The sequence below is a fragment of the Xenopus tropicalis genome, chromosome 7, assembly GCF_000004195.4.
Source record: "Xenopus tropicalis strain Nigerian chromosome 7, UCB_Xtro_10.0, whole genome shotgun sequence".
Classification (NCBI taxonomy): Eukaryota; Metazoa; Chordata; class Amphibia; order Anura; family Pipidae; genus Xenopus; species Xenopus tropicalis.
Window position 1 is genome coordinate 3,718,742 of NC_030683.2, and position 24,209 is coordinate 3,742,950.

Below are 24,209 nucleotides of genomic sequence, written 5' to 3' on the forward strand. Positions count from 1 at the left end.
ACCCCTTATTGGGGCAGAACAGCCCTATTGGGTTTATTTAATGGTTAAATGATTCCCTTTTCTCTGTAATAATAAAACAGTACCTGTACTTGATCCCAACTAAGATATAATTACCCCTTATTGGGGGCAGAACAGCCCTATTGGGTTTATTTAATGGTTAAATGATTCCCTTTTCTCTGTAATAATAAAACAGTACCTGTACTTGATCCCAACTAAGATATAATTACCCCTTATTGGGGCAGAACAGCCCTATTGGGTTTATTTAATGGTTAAATGATTCCCTTTTCTCTGTAATAATAAAACAGTACCTGTACTTGATCCCAACTAAGATATAATTACCCCTTATTGGGGCAGAACAGCCCTATTGGGTTTATTTAATGGTTAAATGATCCCCTTTTCTCTGTAATAATAAAACAGTACCTGTACTTGATCCCAACTAAGATATAATTACCCCTTATTGGGGGCAGAACAGCCCTATTGGGTTTATTTCATGGTTAAATGATTCCCTTTTCTCTGTAATAATAAAACAGTACCTGTACTTGATCCCAACTAAGATATAAAAAATCCTTATTAGATGCAAAACAATCCTATTGGGTTTGATTAATGTTTTATAGATTTTTTTAGTAAGCTTATGGTACGGAGATCAAAATTACGGAAAGACCCCTTGGGCAGTAACCCTTGGTCCCGAGCATTCTGGATAACGGGTCCTATACCTGTAGATATGGGAGATTGGATGACTGCTGACCTTTCCTAGTCCCTTCTCCCTTTGTCTTTATCTCTTTATATTACACCAGAGCTGCCATCAGGAATCATGCAGGGCCCTTCTCCCCAGGGGCCCCCAATTACTTGCTGATTGGACATCTGTGAGCCCTTTCTGGGGGGGCCCTACCAATAAGCAAAATGGGGTCCCGATGAACCTCAACATAAGCCACCCCCCCCATGTGACAGCTCGCACAAGCCCCTTCCCCTTTAGGACCCCTCTGCCACAGGGCCTCTAGCTGCCCCCCAGTACCCCGAGAACATAACTATTCTAAATGCCCCACTGGTATTCAGCACATTGATAGGGGGAATAAATGAATTCCTTGGGCCATGCTTGCCCTATGCCCACCAATGCCCAAATGCGCCATTATTGAGGTGCCCGGTTTAATGTTTCCCCATTCCCAGAGACCAGCAGAGCTATGAGTATGTATACGGCTTTATTTTCTTTGGGAATGCCATTAGTGCTGTAATGCTGGTACTGAGCCAACTCTCGTGCCAACCCAGCGCCACACTGTGCCAGGGCCCCACCTTCGTTATTATTCACCCGTGGCGAGAAAGAATTTAGAATTTAAACACTTAATAGTGTTCCTTGTTTACTTGGATAAAGGGGAAATATGCCTTCCTGTCTGTTTCCTCATTGCTTCACACAAAGGCACAAACACAGGGCGTAATATCCAATTCGATCTGCCCGTAGTGTGGGGGGAATATAGGACTGGGGATATCGGGAAGCTTGAAAGACTCAAACCCATTCCTTCCTTCATCTGTCTGGGGTTAGTTCCCCTTTAACCATTGTGTAGTCTGGATATAAGTCCCAGCACGGTCATTCAGGGGAACCAAGTACTTTATGGTTACATTCTACCCCCTAAACTGCCCCTTATGGGCAAGTTGTACTTTCCATCATTTACATTCAGCTCAAAAAGACTTTGTTACAATTGAGTTAAATAATTGCCCCTATGTTGCCCCAGCCAGTCACACCCCGTGGCCCCAGCCAGTCGCACCCCGTGGCCCCAGCCAGTCGCACCCCGTGGCCCCAACCAGTCGCACCCCGTGGCCCCAGCCAGTCGCACCCGTGGCCCCAGCCAGTCGCACCCCGTGGCCCCAGCCAGTCGCACCCCGTGGCCCCAGCCAGTCGCACCCCGTGGCCCCAGCCAGTCGCACCCCGTGGCCCCAACCAGTCGCACCCCGTGGCCCCCAACCAGTCGCACCCCGTGGCCCCAACCAGTCGCACCCCGTGGCCCCCAACCAGTCGCACCCCGTGGCCCCCAACCAGTCGCACCCCGTGGCCCCAACCAGTCGCACCCCGTGGCCCCAGCCAGTCGCAGCCCGTGGCCCCAGCCAGTCGCAGCCCGTGGCCCCAGCCAGTCGCACCCCGTGGCCCCAGCCAGTCGCACCCCGTGGCCCCCAACCAGTCACACCCCGTGGCCCCCAACCAGTCACACCCCGTGGCCCCAGCCAGTCGCACCCCGTGGCCCCAGCCAGTCGCACCCTGTGGCCCCAGCCAGTCGCACCCTGTGGCCCCAGCCAGTCGTACCCTGATTGTTCCTGTTTAATTGCACCAAAAGTTTGTACATCATGGAAATATCTAGAAGGAATTGGTATTTTGGGTCGATTTCCCCTTTATTCAGTAACAGAACCTCTCAGGGCTCTCAGAGACACTGGGGCTCATTCATCAACACTGGGCAAATTTGCCCACGGGCAGTAACGCATAGCAACCAATCAGTGATTGGCTTTTTTCAGCCAGCTGCAGGTAGAACAATGAATGCAGCAGTTTGATTGGTTGCCATAGGTTACTGCCCATGGGCAAATTCGGAGCAACTTGGACAAAGGCAAGATAGTGAGGATAATCATAACAACTGAAGTAATACTTTCTCAGACCTTCGTGATTTAAAACAAAATTTGTATAAATTCAGCATTAAGTAATTTAACCCCTATCAGGGGCAGTTATTGGTTGGGTCCAACAGGGATCAGAACTTCATGGAGATGGCCATGGGAATTCTGGGCATTTCCCAGTTATAGCCACAAGGGGGCAGAGTGTGAACTATAAAAAACAGTTGAAAAAACAGCGAGACCAGGTAGAAGGAAATTTCTCCAAGAGCCCCTGGGCGTTTCCACAAGTCATTCTATGCGTGTCTCACTGTCTTTGCTTTTCAGCACTGAGGCACTGGTACTGGTACTGGTACTGGTACTGGACATTAGCTGCCGCCCTAGGGGCCCCGCACCCCCAAAGGGACCCCCGTTATGACCCCCATGGAGGAGGACCAGCTTTGCTGATTGTTACACCACTGCTTGGTACCCAGGGTTCATATCTATGCCCACAGGGCTGCGCCACGCACTAATACTCCCAGTTATACCCAGTGGCAATGAGGAATGAATGGATAGTGGGTGCTTAGATTTATATTTTATTCAATTAACAGTTGATTTGGGTCGAGTTCCCCTTTGTTTGATCTAATTCTTGATTTAATTGCTGCAGTTTTGTATCTTCAACCCCGGGCGCCCAAATGTCACTAAATGTGACATAAGTAAATGTTATTCTCTTCTATCACAATACAATGTAACCGAACCTCTCCGGGCACAGAAACTGCCTCTTCTTTCTTGTATTACCTGCAGTGTCAGCTGGGGGGGTAGTTATCTGTTGGGTCCAACAGGGATCAGAACTTCTACCTCATCTTTCTGTTACTGCCTGCCCTGCTCTCATTTCCCTACAGAAATAGGGGTTGGTAGCACTAGGTAGGTACCTAATATATAGGGGCAGAGACAGGGGAAAGTGTTGGAAGGGTTACTGCCTGCCCTGCTCTCATTTCCCTACAGAAATAGGGGTTGGTAGCACTAGGTAGGTACCTAATATATAGGGGCAGAGACAGGGGAAAGTGTTGGAAGGGTTACTGCCTGCCCTGCTCTCATTTCCCTACAGAAATAGGGGTTGGTAGCACTAGGTAGGTACCTAATATATAGGGGCAGAGACAGGGGAAAGTGTTGGGAGGGTTACTGCCTGCCCTGCTCTCATTTCCCTACAGAAATAGGGGTTGGTAGCACTAGGTAGGTACCTAATATATAGGGGCAGAGACAGGGGAAAGTGTTGGAAGGGTTACTGCCTGCCCTGCTCTCATTTCCCTACAGAAATAGGGGTTGGTAGCACTAGGTAGGTACCTAATATATAGGGGCAGAGACAGGGGAAAGTGTTGGAAGGGTTACTGCCTGCCCTGCTCTCATTTCCCTACAGAAATAGGGGTTGGTAGCACTAGGTAGGTACCTAATATATAGGGGCAGAGACAGGGGAAAGTGTTGGAAGGGTTACTGCCTGCCCTGCTCTCATTTCCCTACAGAAATAGGGGTTGGTAGCACTAGGTAGGTACCTAATATATAGGGGCAGAGACAGGGGAAAGTGTTGGAAGGGTTACTGCCTGCCCTGCTCTCATTTCCCTACAGAAATAGGGGTTGGTAGCACTAGGTAGGTACCTAATATTATATAGGGGCAGAGACAGGGGAAAGTGTTGGAAGGGTTACTGCCTGCCCTGCTTTAATACCCTAAATAGAACCTGGGGGGGGGGGGTGTAAGTGGTTCCTAATGTGTCGGAGGCAAAGCTGGGGAAACTTGGGGATTATTAGAGAAAGGAGCCGCACTGTGTGAGTTGCAGGGTGAATGTCGCATTAGGAAGGACATGGGTGGATTGAGTAGATGTTTGGGTTGCACAGATATTGACAGAGGGAGAAAACCAGTTGTGCAACTTCTCCCAATATACAGAGTACAGGGTTCTGTGTATCAGGGCTTTATATGGAGTCAGTGTATTGTCTGTGGTTTATACGGCGCTGATACATTTATATACACAGGGGGTTATCAGGAGCCAATGAACCTGTGTGTATTTGGGGTGCGGGAGGGTTTATAGTTATGTGTAACTGTCACTGTGTCTGTCCCTTTCCCTTCCCTGCACTGCTGGTTCTGACTCCTGATACAACTCCCCAATATCCATTCATTCCTCATTCTCACTGGGTTTATAGTTATGTGTAACTGTCACTGTGTCTGTCCCTTTCCCTTCCCTGCACTGCTGGTTCTGACTCCTGATACAACTCCCCAATACCCATTCATTGCTCATTCTCACTGGGTTTATAGTTATGTGTAACTGTCACTGTGTCTGTCCCTTTCCCTTCCCTGCACTGCTGGTTCTGACTCCTGATACAACTCCCCAATACCCATTCATTCCTCATTCTCACTGGGTTTATAGTTATGTGTAACTGTCACTGTGTCTGTCCCTTTCCCTTCCCTGCACTGCTGGTTCTGACTCCTGATACAACTCCCCAATACCCATTCATTCCTCATTCTCACTGGGTTTATAGTTATGTGTAACTGTCACTGTGCCTGTCCCTTTCCCTTCCCTGCACTGCTGGTTCTGACTCCTGATACAACTCCCCAATACCCATTCATCCCTCATTCTCACTGGGTTTATAGTTATGTGTAACTGTCACTGTGTCTGTCCCTTTCCCTTCCCTGCACTGCTGGTTCTGACTCCTGATACAACTCCCCAATACCCATTCATCCCTCATTCTCACTGGGTTTATAGTTATGTGTAACTGTCACTGTGCCTGTCCCTTACGCCCCGGGGCACTAGTCTATAAAGTGTATATTCAGCTCTGACCCTCCTTCCCCGGCGGGAGCTGTCGGCCTGATGTAACTTATTGCTCATAAAGCCAAGTGAGTGCTGGAAATGACTTTTATGGTGTAATTATGATCCTGTAACCCTGCCCCACCTACCAGCAGTACTGTATGTATATCTCTATTCATATAGTGCCGTGTCAGGATATAGCTTTGGGCAAAGAATAAAACATGTGTGATAACATAAAAAGATACAGAGAATCTCAACCAAATTAATGAAAGCAATAGAAGCACAATATGGCCAGAAGTATGCGGACACCCCTTGGAATTGGCTATTAAAGCTGACGACACAGGGAACCCCGACTGTGAGCCGGATCCCCAACATCAGTTCCCAATTTCTCCACAGCTTTAAAATGGCTATCCACCCAGGGTAGTCTTTCCCAGGTATCCCTTGCACCAGGCCCTTCACTCTAATTGCTAGCTCATTGGTCACCTGCGCCCCCCGCCAAGCAGTGGACCGTGCCAACAAGTAAAATGGGGCCTTAAAAGAAACCACACCCATAACACTCCCCAGTCACACCCATTATGCCACAAACCCCGCCCACAATGTGCAAAACCCATCCCACTCCCCATAAAGATCTGCAACTCCCCTCTGCTATGGGACCCCTGACTGCAGTACTCCCTGTACCCCAGAGTGACTGGGGGCTGCCTGACAAATTTACCCCCCCCCCAGAAAGGGTAGGACCATACCAATGGCACAGTAGTAGGGGGGACAGCGGTTCCTATCGTCAAATGGACGAGGACAGTGGCAGAGACAACGATGGTGGGTACAGGGTGATTGGGTTGTGGGTGGGCAGGGGGTAGGTGGGGGGGCATTAGGTCTGGCCAATAGCATTGCCCCCCACTCATTGCACTAGGTTGGATAGTTTAATTGCACCCTTTCCCATTAGGGTAATGGCAGTAGTGGGGGGATCATTCCCTGGCAGATATTGCCCCCTCCCCATGCCTGGGCATAGCCACCCCCCACCCCCATAGCTCTGTTTATACAAAATTGCCCAGAAATTTCTTGAAAGTGGGGAAATAACTCATCGGTTTGTGTTTTCCTGCTGAATTCCCCCGCGCCGCATTGACGGAAAGGAACCAACCAGAAATACCAGATTCACATCTATAAAGCACCCAGCGACCTGGGACTGCTGCAAACACTTTGTGCTTCACTCGCTCGGAGACAGAGCTGCAAAGACGCCCCGCTGAGTGCTGTTTGCTGTGAGTATCGAAGGGGGGGGGTTTATTCTGTGCTCGGTGGTGTTGGGTACAAGCGCGCTGCTGCCCGTAGTGCAATGTAGCAATGCGATTGTTCCGCTGTAAATGCGACAAAGCACTCACACTCACACTCGTTATACTCCCCCTTTATCTTACAATATGGAACTGTGATGCTGATTGAATGGATATACTGAGTACGAGTGCTGAGGAGGTTTTTACAGCATCGGACTGGGGTACCCAGGGCCCACCAAGTACCCCATATAGGGGCCCAGCAGCCAGCCACTGTCACACCCCTGCTGTGTGACTTACTCCCAATAATAATCAGGCCACACCTCCATGAGAGAAAAGTAAAGATGGCCGTGCGTTCCACAGTGGAACACACAGCCATCTTTAATTTTCTTTGCATTTTCCCAAAGCATGCTTGTGGGCAGGACCCAACAGGATTGGGGCCCATATGGATTTTTCCTGGTATTCCGGTGGCCCAGTCGGGCCCTGAGGGTTTATAATGGCAACTGGACTCTTCCCATAGACCTCCTGTTGCCCCCACAGGCAGTAACCCCAACAAATGAATGGATTTTGTATTCATTTATATTTAATGTACAGTTTACGCCTATTTTATGGGGAGTCACCAGTGTCGTAATTTAAGGCCCTGAGTCCTGAAGGGAACCCACATCTGGGGGGGCTTCTTTATGGTATAACTTGTCCTTTACCATATGTTTGGCCCCGCCCAGCACACTGGTGAACAGAAACAAGTTCTATGCCAGAAGCTGCTGTAGTTCTGCAACATCGCTTTGCTACTTTGTAGCTGGTATTGGGGTCACTTACAGCCACTGCCGGGGCCACAGATTCCCCCGATTCTGCCCCATCTCCCACAATTGGGCCTGATGTAACTCCGCCCCCTGGCATCTGCAACCATACTGGAATTATGGGAAAAAAATGGAAATGGGGACTTGGTCGGAAATTTGCAAAGGGGGAAAGATCCATTTTGGTATCAGGATTTGGTTCTGGATCCATCAGAAGGTCAGTTGGGGTCAGCTGGGCCCATAGCAGGAATCAGTGCAAACCCATAATAACCCTTTCCCTGCTGAGTGTGTAGATTCTATAACTGCACCTTCCTATTGGGCCCTTTGCTTAAAGTTTCCCTGTGCCCAGTGCCAATCCCATAGCAACAGCACCAAGGCTGCCCGTCTCTGCCCAGCAACCCAAGCAGGCAGCTTACTGTATGGAGGCAAATGTCCCATCACTTGGCTACAAACAGGCCTTTATTCATGGCCATTGGCCACGGGAGAGGTAATCAATGGTGGCTCATAGGAAACAATAAGATCAGTTTTTAGCCATGGCCACGGCCCCTTTCTCTGCTCAGAGCCCAACTGGCACCCCAACAATCTGCCAACATCTTAGATCCAAAGCTGCCCTGATACCCCAAAGCCTCACCCCCGTCACTTCTCATGCCTCTCTGCCCTCCCTTGCTGAAACAAGGCAATCACCGATTGGTTGCTATGGGTTACTGCCCATGGGTAAATGTGCCCAGTGTTAATAAATGAGCCCCAGTACCCCCATACCCATACTCCTGCACCCCTCGGCAGTGCTCCATACAGTTGACCATTGTCTTCTTTAATAGCATCTCCAAACGCTCGGTACCAGTGGTTCTGTTCTATTCGGGTTCCCATCTCTCCATGTAACCGCTTCTGGCTGTTCCTCTCTGACCCCAAGGGTCAGTCTCTGGGCCCCTTCTCCCTCTCTATATTCTCCCTCTTGGTTACTGGCTGTTTAGGAAGTTGCAGTTGGTCTTTATTTTCCACCCCAAAATAAAGACCAACTGCAGGAGGAATCTCACTTACCCTTTATACTAAGTATAAACTAAAACACTGAGACAGTGGGAGGGGAATGTAACTCTGCGGTTTGGGACAGAAACCAGAAGAGCTTACAATCTAGAACCCCAGTTACACTGTAGGTAGGAATTGCTCACAAGAGCGGTACCAGGGTACCAGCACCAGGAAAGAGATGGGGAAATAATATGTGGGAAATTACAGGCATCTCAGGAATGAAAGGAATCTGCTCCCGGAGACTTGGGAAAGTCCTTCCATGCTTCAATGCACTCTATTCCCCCACTTACAGGGGGGGGCACCTTACATGGTGCACTACAGCACCCTTGGCGCTAACCCCCACCCCATTTTGCCAAATGCTCAACGTTCTGCTGAGCCCCTAAGGTCATGTGACTCTCCAGCTCCCAATAACTGAGGGCAATTATTTTTTAATGAAATTTTTCCCTTACTTTGAAAAATGATTTTAATAATTATTATTTTGAATATTATTTTATCACTTACTATGCTGTATAGGGGTTCAAATGATTGTTTTTGGGGGGGAGGGAGGTTTAGCTGAATCCTAAAGTGATTGATTGGTTGCATCCCTAGTGATTTTGCCATTCATTGGCTGATGTATAGGCCTATTTTGTAGCTTTTAACAGGGCCCTGGGGGGGGGGCTGTACAGGGGGGGCTTGGTCATTGCTAATAATCCCATTATCTGTCTGCAGGGTACGGCCATTGCTAGGATGTCCACCAAAAGACTCAGCCAAGGATCAGGTAATAAAACCACCCATTACTAATTAAAGGTCAACTTTACCTGCTTTCATTATATTAAATTATATTGACTTAAAAGGGATGTTCACCTTCAACTTAACTTTTAGTATCATGTAGAGAGGTGACGATTTGCAATTGGCCTTCATTTTTTATTATTAGTGGGGTTTTTTTTAATTATTTGGCTTTTTTTATATCTCCAGTTTGGAATGTCAGCGGCTATCTGGTTGCTAAGGTCCAAATTACCCTAGCAACCAGGCTTTGATTTAAATGAGAGACTAGAATATGAAGAGGAGAGGGGCTGAATAGAAAGATAAGGAATAAAAAGTAACAATAACAATAAAACTGGAGCCTCACAGAGCAATAGGGTTTGGCTGCCAGGGTCAGTTATCCTGTTGCTAGGGCTCAAATTAACTTAGCAACCAGGGAGTGGTTTGAGGGAGTGACTGATATATGAATAGAGGAGGCTGAATAGAAAGATAAGGAATAAAAAGTAACAATAACAATAAAACTATAGCCTCACAGAGCAATAGGGTTTGGCTGCCGGGGTCAGTGACCCCCATTTGAAAGCTGCTAAGAGTCAGAAGAAGAAGGGAAATAATTCAAAAACTATAAAAATGAGGACCAATTGAAAAGTTGTTATGAATAGGCCATTCTATAACATAGTACTACTGGCACCCAAGGCAGAACTATTTGACCCCCCCAGGCCCCTCATACCATTCAGTCAACACACCCACCCCATTCCGCTCACCCAATGGCAGCTTGGTCTACGTGCCCCGCCCCCATTGTTACTCATTCAGTCCCCCAATAATCACTCCTCTCTAATTGCACAAATTTGACCTGAATCTTGTTGCCCCTGCTGCAAATCTCCGGCCAATGGGTGCGATCATTTACATGCAGTAACCCTCCGTAGCCAATCAGCAGTTAGCTATGATCAGACACAGGCAGTCAGTATAATGAAAGCCCATTTCTGATTGGCTGCTGTGGGCTAATGCCTGGATGCAGCTTGGCACTTATGTCAGTACATGATTTATACACAACACAATGTGCCGCACATTTACAATTATATATAAATTCCCTTCAGAGGAAGTTATCAAGCGTGGATGCCTGATCAAGTCTCCGCCCTCTTCTTTCATTAAAGGGGTAAGTACGGGAATATTTTATTATAGAGGTTTGTACATTAGAATAAGAGACCAACCGTAGCTGCTCAGTCTGGGGGGCCCCATTGTTTATTGAAGGTAGGGCCACCCAACTTAGGGCCCGTGAGTTCTACTACTGCTACTACTCCCTGGGGGATGGGGGGGGGGCTGGGTTGTACTACTACAGTAATCAGGGGGGTTCAAATTGAGTAACACAAGGTATAAAGTCATCCATCCATCAATTTTGCCATCTGGGCCCTACGGTCGCCATCTTGCCCCCATTTGGGGGCTCCTCTCTAACTGGTTTGATCTATTAAGGTTATATATTTTTCAATTTCCAGTGGAAAAGACGTGAATTTAAGCTTTGCAGGAGCCCCGATGAAACATATTCCCTCAACTACTACAGCTGGGATGGAGCCACCGAGACCAGGAGAGGCTCCATAAACATCAGCGAGTAAGTAGGGGCCATATGCCCTAAATTTATACAGAGGCATCATGGGTAAACACAGTGCCAAAGGGCCACAGCTGAGTGAGCTCATTCCACTTAACTTCAGAAAGGTTTTCTCTTCCCTTTACACCCCTTGTTCAGGCCAAAAGCCAAATAAATGGAACTCTCTGAGTGATGGCCAAGTTGGCCAATGTCAGACCTCTCCATGTTCTTGCCAATAAGTTAGATAAAGGGCAGCCTGTGGTGACCATTGCCATGATGGGAAGGTACAAAAAAGCCAGCCACGTGAAAAAATTCCACTTGTAGATCCACTCGAGGGACCAAAGGTTGATTTTAAGGCAACCAAAATGGAGACAGTAGGGCAAGATGGAGACAGTAGGGCAAGATGTAGACAGTAGGGCAAGATAAAGACAGCAGGGCAAGATGGAGACAGTAGGACAAGATGTAGACAGTAGGGCAAGATGGAGACAGCAGGGCAAGATGGAGACAGTAGGACAAGATGGAGACAGTATGGCAAGATGGAGACAGTAGGGCAAGATGGAGACAGTAGGACAAGATGGAGACAGTAGGGCAAGATGCAGACAGCAGGGCAAGATGGAGACAGCAGGGCAAGATGGAGACAGTAGGGTAAGATGGAGACAGTAGGACAAGATGGAGACAGTAGGGCAAGATGGAGAGAGTAGGACAAGATGGAGACAGTAGGGCAAGATGGGGACAGTAGGGCAAGATGGAGAGAGTAGGGCAAGATGGAGACAGTAGGAAAAGATGGAGACAGTAGGGCAAGATGGAGACAGTAGGGTAAGATGGAGACAGTAGGGCAAGATGGAGACAGTAGGGCAAGATGGAGACAGTAGGACAAGATGGGGACAGTAGGACAAGATGGGGACAGTAGGACAAGATGGAGACAGTAGGACAAGATGGGGACAGTAGGACAAGATGGAGACAGTAGGACAAGATGGAGACAGTAGGACAAGATGGAGACAGTAGGACAAGATGGAGACAGTAGGACAAGATGGAGATGGAGATGGCCCCATTGGCTGTAAAAGTGATCTGTACTCAAGGTGTCTACCTTGAGTACAGATCAGTTTTACAGCCAATGGAGCCATCGCTCATTAGGATTTTTCAAGGGTCCCAATTATCAGTAGGGCTGCTAAGTTTGGACCCATCCTTCCCAAGTGGCCAGTAGGCACCCAATACCTGCCCACCTTGAAGAGACCCTTCTACCCCTCCAAGTGCTCAAGCCCAAGTGGAGCTCCCTTGCCCCGTGATACAGGTAGAACTATACACAATAAGTGAATATTGATATTAACAGAAAATTGACTTATGTTTTTGGTGGTTTCAGGATTCAGAGCATCACTAAAGGCTCGGCTAGTAAAGAGGACCTTGCGGCAACCCTAAAGGCGTGTAGGTGCTCCCCAGAGAACGTCTTAGTGGTACGAACAGACAAACGCACTTATTTCCTGGCTGACGAAGATCCGTAAGTTTCAAATAATTGGAACCATTAAAGTTACTGATGGGTTTGCTATGTGTCTCTGCTTCCTTTCTGGCCAATACCAGCAGTACAGTCTTGCTTTGCGGCAGGGATTCTAGATATAGAGATGTCTCAGATCTTCTGGAGAGATAAGTCCTCTAGAATTGCGCCTAATTAAAGATGTGAAAAATGTCATTAGTTCTATATATACTATATATATATATACAGATAAGCTTTATGTGTGTCTCTTATCCGCGCAGGAATGAGATTGAGGATTGGTACAACCACCTCACAGAATCCGTGGAAAGGATCCAATCAAATGTAAGAAAACTTTTTTATTCTCAGCACTTGGACTCAGTGCAACTCACTCATGTTTAGTTATATGGGGAGTCCAACCAATGTTATCTCTATCTAACCCTACAGCTGCCATATTGCCCTACTGCCTCCATCTTGCCCTACTGCCTCCATCTTGCCCTACTGCCTCCATCTTGCCCTACTGTCTCCATCTTGCCCTACTGTCTCCATCTTGCCCTACTGTCTCCATCTTGCCCTACTGTCTCCATTTTGCCCCTACTGTCTCCATCTTGCCCTACTGTCTCCATCTTGCCCTACCGCCTCCATCTTGCCCTACCGTCTCCATCGTGCCCCTACTGTCTCCATCTTGCCCTACTGTCTCCATCTTGCCCTACTGCCTCCATCTTGCCCTACTGTCTCCATCTTGCCCCTACTGTCTCCATCTTGCCCTACTGCCTCCATCTTGCCCTACTGTCTCCATCTTGCCCTACTGTCTCCATCTTGCCCTACTGTCTCCATCTGGCCCTACTGTCCCCATCTTGCCCTACTGTTTCCATCTTGCCCTACTGTCCCCATCTTGCCCTACTGTCTCCATCTTGCCCCTACTGTCTCCATCTTGCCCTACTATCTCCATCTTGCCCTACTGTCTCCATCTTGCCCTACTGTCTCCATCTGGCCCTACTGTCTCCATCTGGCCCTACTGTCTCCATCTGGCCCTACTGTCCCCATCTTGCCCTACTGTTTCCATCTTGCCCTACTGTCCCCATCTTGCCCTACTGTCTCCATCTTGCCCTACTGTTTCAATCTTGTCCTACTGTCTCCATCTTGTCCTACTGTCTCCATCTTTCTCTACTGTCCCCATCTTGCCCTACTGTCTCCATCTTGCCCTACTGTCTCCATCTTGCCCTACTATCTCCATCTTGCCCTACTGTCTCCATCTTGCCCTACTATCTCCATCTTGCCCTACTGTCTCCATCTTGCCCTACTGTCTCCATCTTGCCCTACTGTCCCCATCTTGCCCTACTGTCTCCATCTTGCCCTACTGTCTCCATCTTGCCCTACTATCTCCATCTTGCCCTACTGTCCCCATCTTGCCCTACTGTCTCCATCTTGCCCTACTGTCTCCATCTTGCCCTACTGTCTCCATCTGGCCCTACTGTCCCCATCTTGCCCTACTGTCTCCATCTTGCCCTACTGTCTCCGTCTTGCCCTACTTTTTCCATCTTGCCCTACTGTCTCCGTCTTGCCCTACTGTTTCCATCTTGCCCTACTGTCCCCATCTTGCCTTACTGTCTCCATCTTGCCCTACTGTTTCAATCTTGTCCTACTGTCCCCATCTTGCCCTACTGTATTTATCCTACCCTAATACCTTGCTGCAACCATCATAGCCATTTTGACTTCTTTTACTTTTCTTAACAACCACTTTTACCCTGAGGCCCCACCATAAGGGGAAGCCTTTCCCCCATAGGAAGATTTGGGGACAATGAAGTAAGGGTTGTTTTTCCTATAAGCCTCGTGTTCTCTTAATATAAAGGTTCTGCCAGGAATTCTCCTGAGTTTGCCTGTTGGTTTCTGTAATTTAAGGTCCCACCAGACTCAGTCTCCTTACAGACTTCTTGGTCATCCAAGACCATGTATTTAGTGCAGGAGCGGCCCAAGCTCCCACTGCCCAGTCTGTATAGTTGGCACGGTGGCTAACGAGTGGATCTGGACCCAGTGTATGGCCAGTTTGGCAGGGTGTGACATGACCAAACGAGGGTATAAGGGGCGTCAGCATCGCCAGTAAAGTAGTGGTAATAGTGGACACCCATGATGTGCGCCGTGAAGACTGAAACAAGTTCGGCAGCTTCTTACAGTAAATACAGGACTGATGGGACATGATGCCCTAACATAAAGCAGCCTATAAATAGTAACCCTTTGTGTTTAACCCCTCATATGCCTTCTTACTCCTCTGATAATGATCCTGTATTTTGTTTTAAGAACAAAAGATTCATCTTTCCAAGTCCAAGTTCTTCAATTTCAAGACCGTATACTGGGCCTTATTCTGTAAGAACCTTTATATTCTATATAAACACTATGGCACCTCCTACCCATATGTATAAATACAAATATACAGAGAAGGAATGTTCTGGGCACACAATAAGCTGTACCCCCATACTGTACTGTCTAAGGGAAACACTATGGCACCTCCTACCCATATGTATAAATACAAATATACAGAGAGGGAATGTTCTGGGCACACAATAAGCTGTACCCCCATACTGTACTGTCTAAGGGAAACACTATGGCACCCCCTACCCATATATATAAATACAAATATACAGAGAAGGAATGTTCTGGGCACACAATAAGCTGTACCCCCATACTGTACTGTCTAAGGGAAACACTATGGCACCTCCTACCCATATGTATAAATACAAATATACAGAGAAGGAATGTTCTGGGCACACAATAAGCTGTACCCCCATACTGTACTGTCTAAGGGAAACACTATGGCACCCCCTACCCATATGTATAAATACAAATATACAGAGAAGGAATGTTCTGGGCACACAATAAGCTGTACCCCCATACTGTACTGTCTAAGGGAAACACTATGGCACCCCCTACCCATATGTATAAATACAAATATACAGAGAAGGAATGTTCTGGGCACACAATAAGCTGTACCCCCATACTGTACTGTCTAAGGCAAACACTATGGCACCTCCTACCCATATGTATAAATACAAATATACAGAGAAGGAATGTTCTGGGCACACAATAAGCTGTACCCCCATACTGTACTGTCTAAGGGAAACACTATGGCACCCCCTACCCATATGTATAAATAAATAATATATATCAGTGCAGGATGGGGCTCTACACCATTAATGAAAAATTCAAATCATTGGAACCTTAATGAATTTCTTAATCACCTTCCCACAGCCACATTGGGACAGGACCCCGATCAACGTCTTCGCTTATGATTTCAATCAGCCGTCTCTCATGGTAAGGCGCCACTTGCCCTTTAATCTTCATTTCCATTCGATATTGGTCTAAAGGACTGATACCGGCAGCTAAAATGGCCCTGTGTATGGGCGACACTTTATCCATGGGGACAGGAGGCTGTCACTGAGCCTGGAACTGTTAACCCTTTTGGGTTCCGTTGATCAACATTGTGCTGATGTCCAAGACCCATAAGATCCATAAGAATCTTTTATACATATATATATAATTATATGGGATGAATTGATATCAACATTCTAATGGGAATTTGTGTTCTTTCATTTTGCCAGCCCAGCACAGGTAGCCCCGCCCTAATGTGTAGCCCCGCCCACGGTATCACTGAGCAGCTTATTGGACTGGGGATGGGAACCAAACAATCTGATTGGGGCCCAGTTGTGGGGTAACATAGAGCTAATGAATGATTGGGAAATACTGAGGCCTCTCTGGGGGGGCTGCATGGGTTAAACCCTAATGTTGCATTTTAAGACCCAATCACCATGTTTTTTTACCTAAAATGCAGGATTTTGTCTTAATTAGTTTTGTCTCAATTAATTTCAATTTTCTATGCAGGACAACAGGATCCGCCCCAAATCCTACCCACAATCCACTTACAGATCCCACGGGCCAATCATCGATGTAAGTCACAAAGTACACGCCCAGTCACCAAACCTCTCTGCCCTTAGATGGACTTCAGCTCCCAGAATCCTCTCTGAGGCTTGCCTAGGCAGCTGCTGATGATATACTGTATGTAGTCAGGAGCAGCAGTGGAGGGAATAGCCATAGGCAGACTGATAGCACCTTAAATAGCAATTAAAAATATTAATATAATGTCAAATGTTGAATGAATATATTTAATTAAAATTTCTTTATGTCATACTTTCCCTTTATTCCCTTCCGGGGTAAAACCATTAGACAGACTGACACTTACTAAGAAGTGATGGGAAATAGGATATAAAGCAGTTTGTTGGTAAATCTTGTGTTTTGTTGTTGTTTTTTTGTGTACAGTTGAAGAGATGGGACCCCCAAGCCGACTCAAGCCCCTCCAGCGAGCCCTTCCATCTGTATGAAGACATACCCCCTCAACTGCCCCCACTGCCCCCTAAGCAGGTAACTGTATAACTCAGCCTGCAGCCTTGTGCCTTTATATGGGGGGCACATAACCCCTCAGTGACTGCTAATATCCTTATCATTTACAGTAGGGGGTACATTATCCCTTATAATACATGAGTGATACTCAGAGTTCCCTGTATAACTCAGCCTGCAGCCTTGTGCCTTTATATGGGCACAGAACCCCTCAGTGACTGCTAATATCCTTATCATTTACAGTAGGGGGTACATTATCCCTTATAATACATGAGTGATACTCAGAGTTCCCTGTATAACTCAGCCTGCAGCCTTGTGCCTTTATATGGGCACAGAACCCCTCAGTGACTGCTAATATCCTTATCATTTACAGTAGGGGGTACATTATCCCTTATAATACATGAGTGATACTCAGAGTTCCCTGTATAACTCAGCCTGCAGCCTTGTGCCTTTATATGGGGGGCACAGAACCCCTCAGTGACTGCTAATATCCTTATCATTTACAGTAGGGGGTACATTATCCCTTATAATACATGAGTGATACTCAGAGTTCCCTGTATAACTCAGCCTGCAGCCTTGTGCCTTTATATGGGGGGCACAGAACCCTCAGTGACTGCTAATATCCTTATCATTTACAGTAGGGGGGTACATTATCCCTTATAATACATGAGTGATACTCAGAGTTCCCTGTATAACTCAGCCTGCAGCCTTGTGCCTGTATATGGGGGCACAGAACCCCTCAGTGACTGCTAATATCCTTATCATTTACAGTAGGGGGTACATTATCCCTTATAATACATGAGTGATACTCAGAGTTCCCTGTATAACTCAGCCTGCAGCCTTGTGCCTTTATATGGGGGGCACAGAACCCCTCAGTGACTGCTAATATCCTTATCATTTACAGTAGGGGGTACATTATCCCTTATAATACATGAGTGATACTCAGAGTTCCCTGTATAACTCAGCCTGCAGCCTTGTGCCTAATATCCTTATCATTCACAATAGGGGGTGCATTAGCTGCTATATAATTCCCTTTACTTTTCAGCAATGACCTTGTTCTTTTATTGTTCATTAACAGAAAAGAGGCACAGTGAGTGATGCCGCCCCATCAGAACCAATCAACCAAAATACTCCCCCCCTGCCCAAGGTTACCCAGCAGGTGAGTTCTGCTATGTATTTACTGTATGAATCCTGGGGGGGGCGCAGTGCTAAGAGTAGAGTGACTCTGACTTTTGGTTTTTACAGATGAGCAATGAATCCTCGGGTTTTACTGATCTGAGCGACACAGAATGTGATGTTTCCTACATGGAAATGTACTCTGTGTAAGTACCAAACGCTCCGGAATTGTCTCATTACTGCAAGCAGTGGGCGGGACTAGAATACTCTGATGGAAGCTTACAGGGGGAGGGGCAGGAAGTCCCTAACTCTAGCAGTGAGTGGGACAGGAACAATCTGATGGCAGCTTACAGTAGGAGGGGCACAGAGTCTGTAACTCAAGCAGTGGGAGGGACTAGAATACTCTGATGGAAGCTATAGGGGGAGGGGCAGTATATCTGTAAATCTAACAGTGGGCAGGACTAAAATACTCTGAAGCTTACAAGGGAGGGGCAGGGAGTCTGTAACTCACACAGTGGGTGGGACTAGAACACTCTGATGGCAGCTTACAGTGAATCTGTAAATATAAGAGTGGGCAGGACTAAAATACTCTGATGAAAGCTTACAGGGGAGGGGCAGGGAGTCTGTAACTCACACAGTGGGTGGGACTAGAATACTCTGATGGAAGCTACAGGGGAGGGGCAGGGAGTCTGTAACTCACACAGTGGGTGGGACTAGAAAACTCTGATGGAAGCTACAGGGGGAGGGGCAGGGAGTCTGTAACTCACACAGTGGTGGGACTAGAATACTCTGATGGAAGCTACAGGGGGAGGGCAGGGGAGTCTGTAACTCACACAGTGGGGTGGGACTAGAATACTCTGATGGAAGCTACAGGGGGAGGGCAGGGAGTCTGTAACTCACACAGTGGGTGGGACTAGAATACTCTGATGGAAGCTACAGGGGGAGGGGCAGGGAGTCTGTAACTCAAGCAGTGGGAGGGACTAGAATACTCTGATGGAAGCTACAGGGGGAGGGGCAGGGAGTCTGTAACTCACACAGTGGGTGGGACTAGAATACTCTGATGGAAGCTACAGGGGAAGGGGCAGGGAGTCTGTAACTCACACAGTGGGTGGGACTAGAATACTCTGATGGAAGCTACAGGGGAGGGGCAGGGAGTCTGTAACTCACACAGTGGGTGGGACTAAAATACTCTGATGGAAGCTTACAGGGGAGGGGCAGGGAGTCTGTAACTCACACAGTGGGTGGGACTAGAATACTCTGATGGAAGCTACAGGGGGAGGGGCAGGGAGTCTGTAACTCACACAGTGGGTGGGACTAGAATACTCTGATGGAAGCTACAGGGGGAGGGGCAGGGAGTCTGTAACTCACACAGTGGGTGGGACTAGAATACTCTGATGGAAGCTACAGGGGGAGAGGCAGGGAGTCTGTAACTCAAGCAGTGGGTGGGACTAGAATACTCTGATGGAAGCTACAGGGGAGGTGCAGGGAGTCTGTAACTCACAGTGGGTGGGACTAGAATATTCTGATGGAAGCTACAGGGGGAGGGGCAGGAAGTCTGTAACTCAAGCAGTGGGAGGGACTAGAATACTCTGATGGAAGCTACAGGGGAGGTGCAGGGAGTCTGTAACTCAAGCAGTGGGAGGGACTAGAATACTCTGATGGAAGCTACAGGGGGAGAGGCAGGGAGAGTTTAACTGAGACAGTGGCCTAGATTTGTATATCCTCCTTTTTTAGCCCCTTTATCAGCAAACAAAGGAAGGGAATAGTATAACAAATGGTTTATGTTACAGAATAGAGAAATGCAAAAGAGAAATAAAGCAAGAAAGGGACATGGAATGTACAGACAGCAGAGAAGAAGCCAATATACCCCAGGGGGGGCAACTTATACAGACTGGCACATCTCCAATAAAGTAAGTGCAGTAACAATAGGTACTGCCCACTAATTACCCTCTTGCTTTATAGCCCCATGCTCCTTACTGTGTATCTCGTTGGATTTATAAATTCCAATATTTATTATTATTTCATAGTAAAGAGCAAGAACCAAACGATCCCCAGGAAAAAGAAGTCAAAGTTCCGAAAGATCAGCTGCAAAAATATTTAGATGTAGAGCAGGTTGGCGAGTGTGTGTGGTAAGTTACCAACAAGAACTTTCCCTAGGTAGGAGCTGCCATAGTGTTTCCCTTAGACAGTACAGTATGGGGGTACAGCTTATTGTGTGCCCAGAACATTCCTTCTCTGTATATTTGTATTTATACATATGGGTAGGAGCTGCCATAGTGTTTCCCTTAGACAGTACAGTATGGGGGTACAGCTTATTGTGTGCCCAGAACATTCCTTCTCTGTATATTTGTATTTATACATATGGGAGGGAGGGGCCATAGTGTTTCCCTTAGACAGTACAGTATGGGGGTACAGCTTATTGTGTGCCCAGAACATTCCCTCTCTGTATATTTGTATTTATACATATGGGTAGGGGGTGCCATAGTGTTTCCCTTAGACAGTACAGTATGGGGGTACAGCTTATTGTGTGCCCAGAACATTCCTTCTCTGTATATTTGTATTTATACATATGGGTAGGGGGTGCCATAGTGTTTCCCTTAGACAGTACAGTATGGGGGTACAGCTTATTGTGTGCCCAGAACATTCCTTCTCTGTATATTTGTATTTATACATATGGGTAGGGGGTGCCATAGGTGTTTCCCTTAGACAGTACAGTATGGGGGTACAGCTTATTGTGTGCCCAGAACATTCCTTCTCTGTATATTTGTATTTATACATATGGGTAGGGGGTGCCATAGTGTTTCCCTTAGACAGTACAGTATGGGGGTACAGCTTATTGTGTGCCCAGAACATTCCTTCTCTGTATATTTGTATTTATACATATGGGTAGGGGGTGCCATAGAGTTTCCCTTAGACAGTACAGTATGGGGGTACAGCTTATTGGCTTGTAAGTCTCAGGGGATGCTGGGAGCTGGGGGCCACACCCATTAAGATTAAGGTTGCCAAACGAGCATCTGTTTTTCCGATATACCTACTTAAGGGCAATATCAGACTTACAATGAGGTATAAGAGCCGTTGGCTAGAGAACCATCTCATTGACCCAATGCAGTCCCTGTTCCAATGGGAAGATCAAACCTGCCCAATTGACACTGATTTTCGGCCAAATATCAATCACAGGGGCCCCATACATGGGCAGATAAACCCATCGGTCTGCCCCCTTATGGGCACCTTTAGGTAATTACAGCAGGACCCACCTCAGTCAGGCATACGACCCAGAATACTCTGATTTATCTGCCCCCCCCCCCCCCATTATCTGCCCTTGTAGCGTCTGCAATTGGAGGGGCCCCAGCGAGACCCCCTGCCTGTTCAGCTGTGGGGACCGTATTCACTCCATTAACAGCATCCGGCTAAAGAGCCTGGAATTCTTCCTACAGCTGCTAAAGAGCGCGACCAACAGTGAGGTGAGGTCTTCCCCATGTGAGTGAGTGAGGGAGGGAGTGAGTGAGGGAGTGAGTGAGGGAGTGAGTGAGGGAGGGAGGGAGTGAATGGGTTTGAGTGAATGAATGAGTAAGTGATTCAATGAGAGAGTGAGTGAGGGAGTGAATGGGTTTGAGTGAATGAATGAGTAAGTGATTCAATGAGAGAGTGAGTGAGGGAGTGAATGGGTTTGAGTAAATAAATGAATGAGTGAATCAATGAGAGCGTGAGTGTGGGTGTGAATGAGTTTGTGAGTGTGAGTGAGGGAGTGAGTAAATGAATGAGGGAGTGAATTCATGAGAGAGTGAGTGAGGGAGTGAATGAGTTTGAGTAAATGAATGAGTGAACCAATGAGAGAGTGAGTGAGTGAGTTAATACGTTTGAGTAAATGAATGAATGAGTGAATCAATGAGAGCGTGAGTGTGGGTGTGAATGAGTTTGTGAGTGTGAGTGAGGGAGTGAGTAAATGAATGAGTGAGTGGATTGATGAGAGAGTGAGAGAGTGAGTGAGTTAATGAGTTTGAGTGAATCGGTGAATCAATGAGTAAGTGAGGGAATAAGTGAATGAATGAGAGTGAGTGTGAGTGAGGGAATGTAGAAAACCTGTGAGATCAGGGAAGGAATGAGCTGATTTATAATATTCTCAGGTGACTCTAACAATTATCCGGGACTCTAACGCCGCCGTTCTGCCCACGGGGGGCTGTTCCAGCGCCGGATCCTGAGCCCAGCACAGACGGTAGGTTTGGGGGTCATTGCTGCTCTGACAGGCGGAGACTGGGAGGAGATGGGAGGGGAGACAGTTGGGGGGTCAAATGACCCCCAAATCCCCCATGTTCTACACTGATGCTTTCTGCAAAGTGGAACAAACAAACCCAATTTCTTGTGTCTATTTCCCACAATGCAATCTGGGTACCAGTGTCTATTTCCCACAATGCAATCTGGGTACCAGTGTCTATTTCCCACAATGCAATCTGGGTACCAGTGTCTATTTCCCACAATGCAATCTGGGTACCAGTGTCTATTTCCCACAATGCAATCTGGGTACCAGTGTCTATTTCCCACAATGCAATCTGGGTACCAGTGTCTATTTCCCACAATGCAATCTGGGTACCAGTGTGAGCCCCATTATTGCCCCAGATTAGTCACCATGGCGACCCAGTTTCCCTGCTCAGCTGATGCCAATGGGATTATTAGTTATTAATGGGATGGGGGGGCGGTACCTGAGAAGTGGCCCCGGGGCCCAATCAGAAGCTGAAGTTCCATTAACTGGAAAATTCTCTGAATAATTAACTCTTTTTGATCCATTGCAGATTCAGATAATGGGATATGGAGCTGCCAATCAGGACGCCCAGAGGAATTGTGGGGCGCCCGTTGCATCCAAGGACCAATCACAGACCAGATCTTCTGTTTGGGGCCCAAGGGCACCATTTTGTAATCCTTTGACCTACTGACCCTGCCTTTAGGGTCCAACCAGTTCTGCCCCCCAACAGTTACCTCCTCCCTGGCCCCCCTGGCTGCCCTGCTCCACTTAACCAGCGTTGCCATGGGAACAATTACTAGATGAGGTTCAAAGAGTATCCACTACAGCCAATCAGTGATCCAAGAACTGAGGAAAGGAAACCAAGGAGATCATAACACTGAGTTGGACTGTTCTGATCCGGTGACTGTGCCCGTCTGTGCCGTCATACTGAAATAATACTGGGGAGCAGAGCGACACCCCCATATGTGCAGTTAAAGGGACGCTCACATCACAATAAATGTGCATTTTTTCCTGAATTTCTTAGTATCGCTCTGTAGGGGGCTGTTCCTGCTGAATTGTGCTTAGTACAGGGGAATCCCTATGTGCCATAGTTTTATGGTATCTCTGTACAGGCTATGGGCAAACTTAGGGGGCTGTTCCTGCTGAATTGTGCTTAGTACAGGGGAATCCCTATGCTGCCATAGTTTTATGGTATCTCTCTGTACAGGCTATGAGCAAACTTAGGGGGCTGTTCCTGCTGAATTGTGCTTAGTACAGGGGAATCCCTATGTGCCATAGTTTTATGGTATCTCTCTGTACAGGCTATGGGCAAACTTAGGGGGCTGTTCCTGCTGAATTGTGCTTAGTACAGGGGAATCCCTATGTGCCATAGTTTTATGGTATCTCTCTGTACAGGCTATGGGCAAACTTAGGGGGCTGTTCCTGCTGAATTGTGCTTAGTACAGGGGAATCCCTATGGGCCATAGTTTTATGGTATCTCTCTGTACAGGCTATGGGCAAACTTAGGGGGCTGTTCCTGCTGAATTGTGCTTAGTACAGGGGAATCCCTATGGGCCATAGTTTTATGGTATCTCTCTGTACAGGCTATGGGCAAACTTAGGGGGCTGTTCCTGCTGGAATTGTGCTAGTACAGGGGAATCCCTATGGGCCATAGTTTTATGGTATCTCTCTGTACAGGCTATGGGCAAACTTAGGGGGCTGTTCCTGCTGAATTGTGCTTAGTACAGGGGTATCCCTATGTGCCATAGTTTTATGGTATCTCTCTGTACAGGCTATGGGCAAACTTAGGGGGCTGTTCCTGCTGAATTGTGCTTAGTACAGGGGAATAGGAGAAATATAACACTACAGCAGGGCTATGGGAGGTGACAAGATAAGAGGAGTACAAAGCCAAGTAGCTGCCAATAAATGAATTAGTGCCCAGCGCCGCACACCTGGGATTAACCCTGCCTGACCCGTATCACATACAAGCGGCTCCTCCTACTCAGGCCCCTCCCTGTTACTGTTTATACCGTAGGAATCTCGTCGGGTCGGTTGGGTTTTGTGTAAATATCACATATTTGTATTGGGCTGGAATTGCTTCTAAACGTTACTGTGAGTAATGCTGAACAGGAAGTGTCTTTTGCTTATTTTGTCTTTTGTTGGTTTAGTTGCCCTTTTGTACAAGGTATTTGAGGAATAAACTGGGGCTTTTTATAACAACGAATTCATGCAAAAAACTGAAACTTAGCAGCCGAGATACAAAAAGCAGG

The 24,209-nt window shown here is 47.3% G+C and overlaps 1 protein-coding gene across 1 annotated transcript; it reads left to right on the forward strand.

The window, feature by feature from the left end:
* The first annotated feature begins 6,470 nt into the window (after positions 1-6,470).
* Positions 6,471-22,976, forward strand: LOC101733565 (pleckstrin homology domain-containing family S member 1-like). The gene is made up of 17 exons (XM_018090396.2): positions 6,471-6,610; positions 9,142-9,190; positions 10,269-10,327; positions 10,665-10,777; positions 12,114-12,248; positions 12,503-12,563; positions 14,517-14,582; positions 15,465-15,527; positions 16,095-16,160; positions 16,530-16,631; positions 17,686-17,766; positions 17,853-17,929; positions 19,514-19,633; positions 19,751-19,852; positions 21,049-21,184; positions 21,848-21,936; positions 22,511-22,976. The coding sequence occupies exons 2-16, from the start codon at positions 9,160-9,162 to the stop codon at positions 21,920-21,922; spliced, it is 1,287 nt and encodes a 428-aa protein (XP_017945885.2). The 5' UTR covers positions 6,471-6,610; positions 9,142-9,159; the 3' UTR covers positions 21,923-21,936; positions 22,511-22,976.
* Positions 22,977-24,209: the final 1,233 nt, after the last annotated feature.

What these genes read in the sequence shown, in the direction of transcription:
- LOC101733565 (XM_018090396.2), top strand. Translation starts at nt 9,160, where the DNA reads ATGTCCACCAAAAGACTCAGCCAAGGATCAG. An exon ending in CCTCTTCTTTCATTAAAGGG is followed by an intron (nt 10,328 to 10,664) that starts GTAAGTACGGGA and finishes TTCAATTTCCAG; the next exon opens with TGGAAAAGACGTGAATTTAA. An exon ending in TGGAAAGGATCCAATCAAAT is followed by an intron (nt 12,564 to 14,516) that starts GTAAGAAAACTT and finishes TTTTGTTTTAAG; the next exon opens with AACAAAAGATTCATCTTTCC.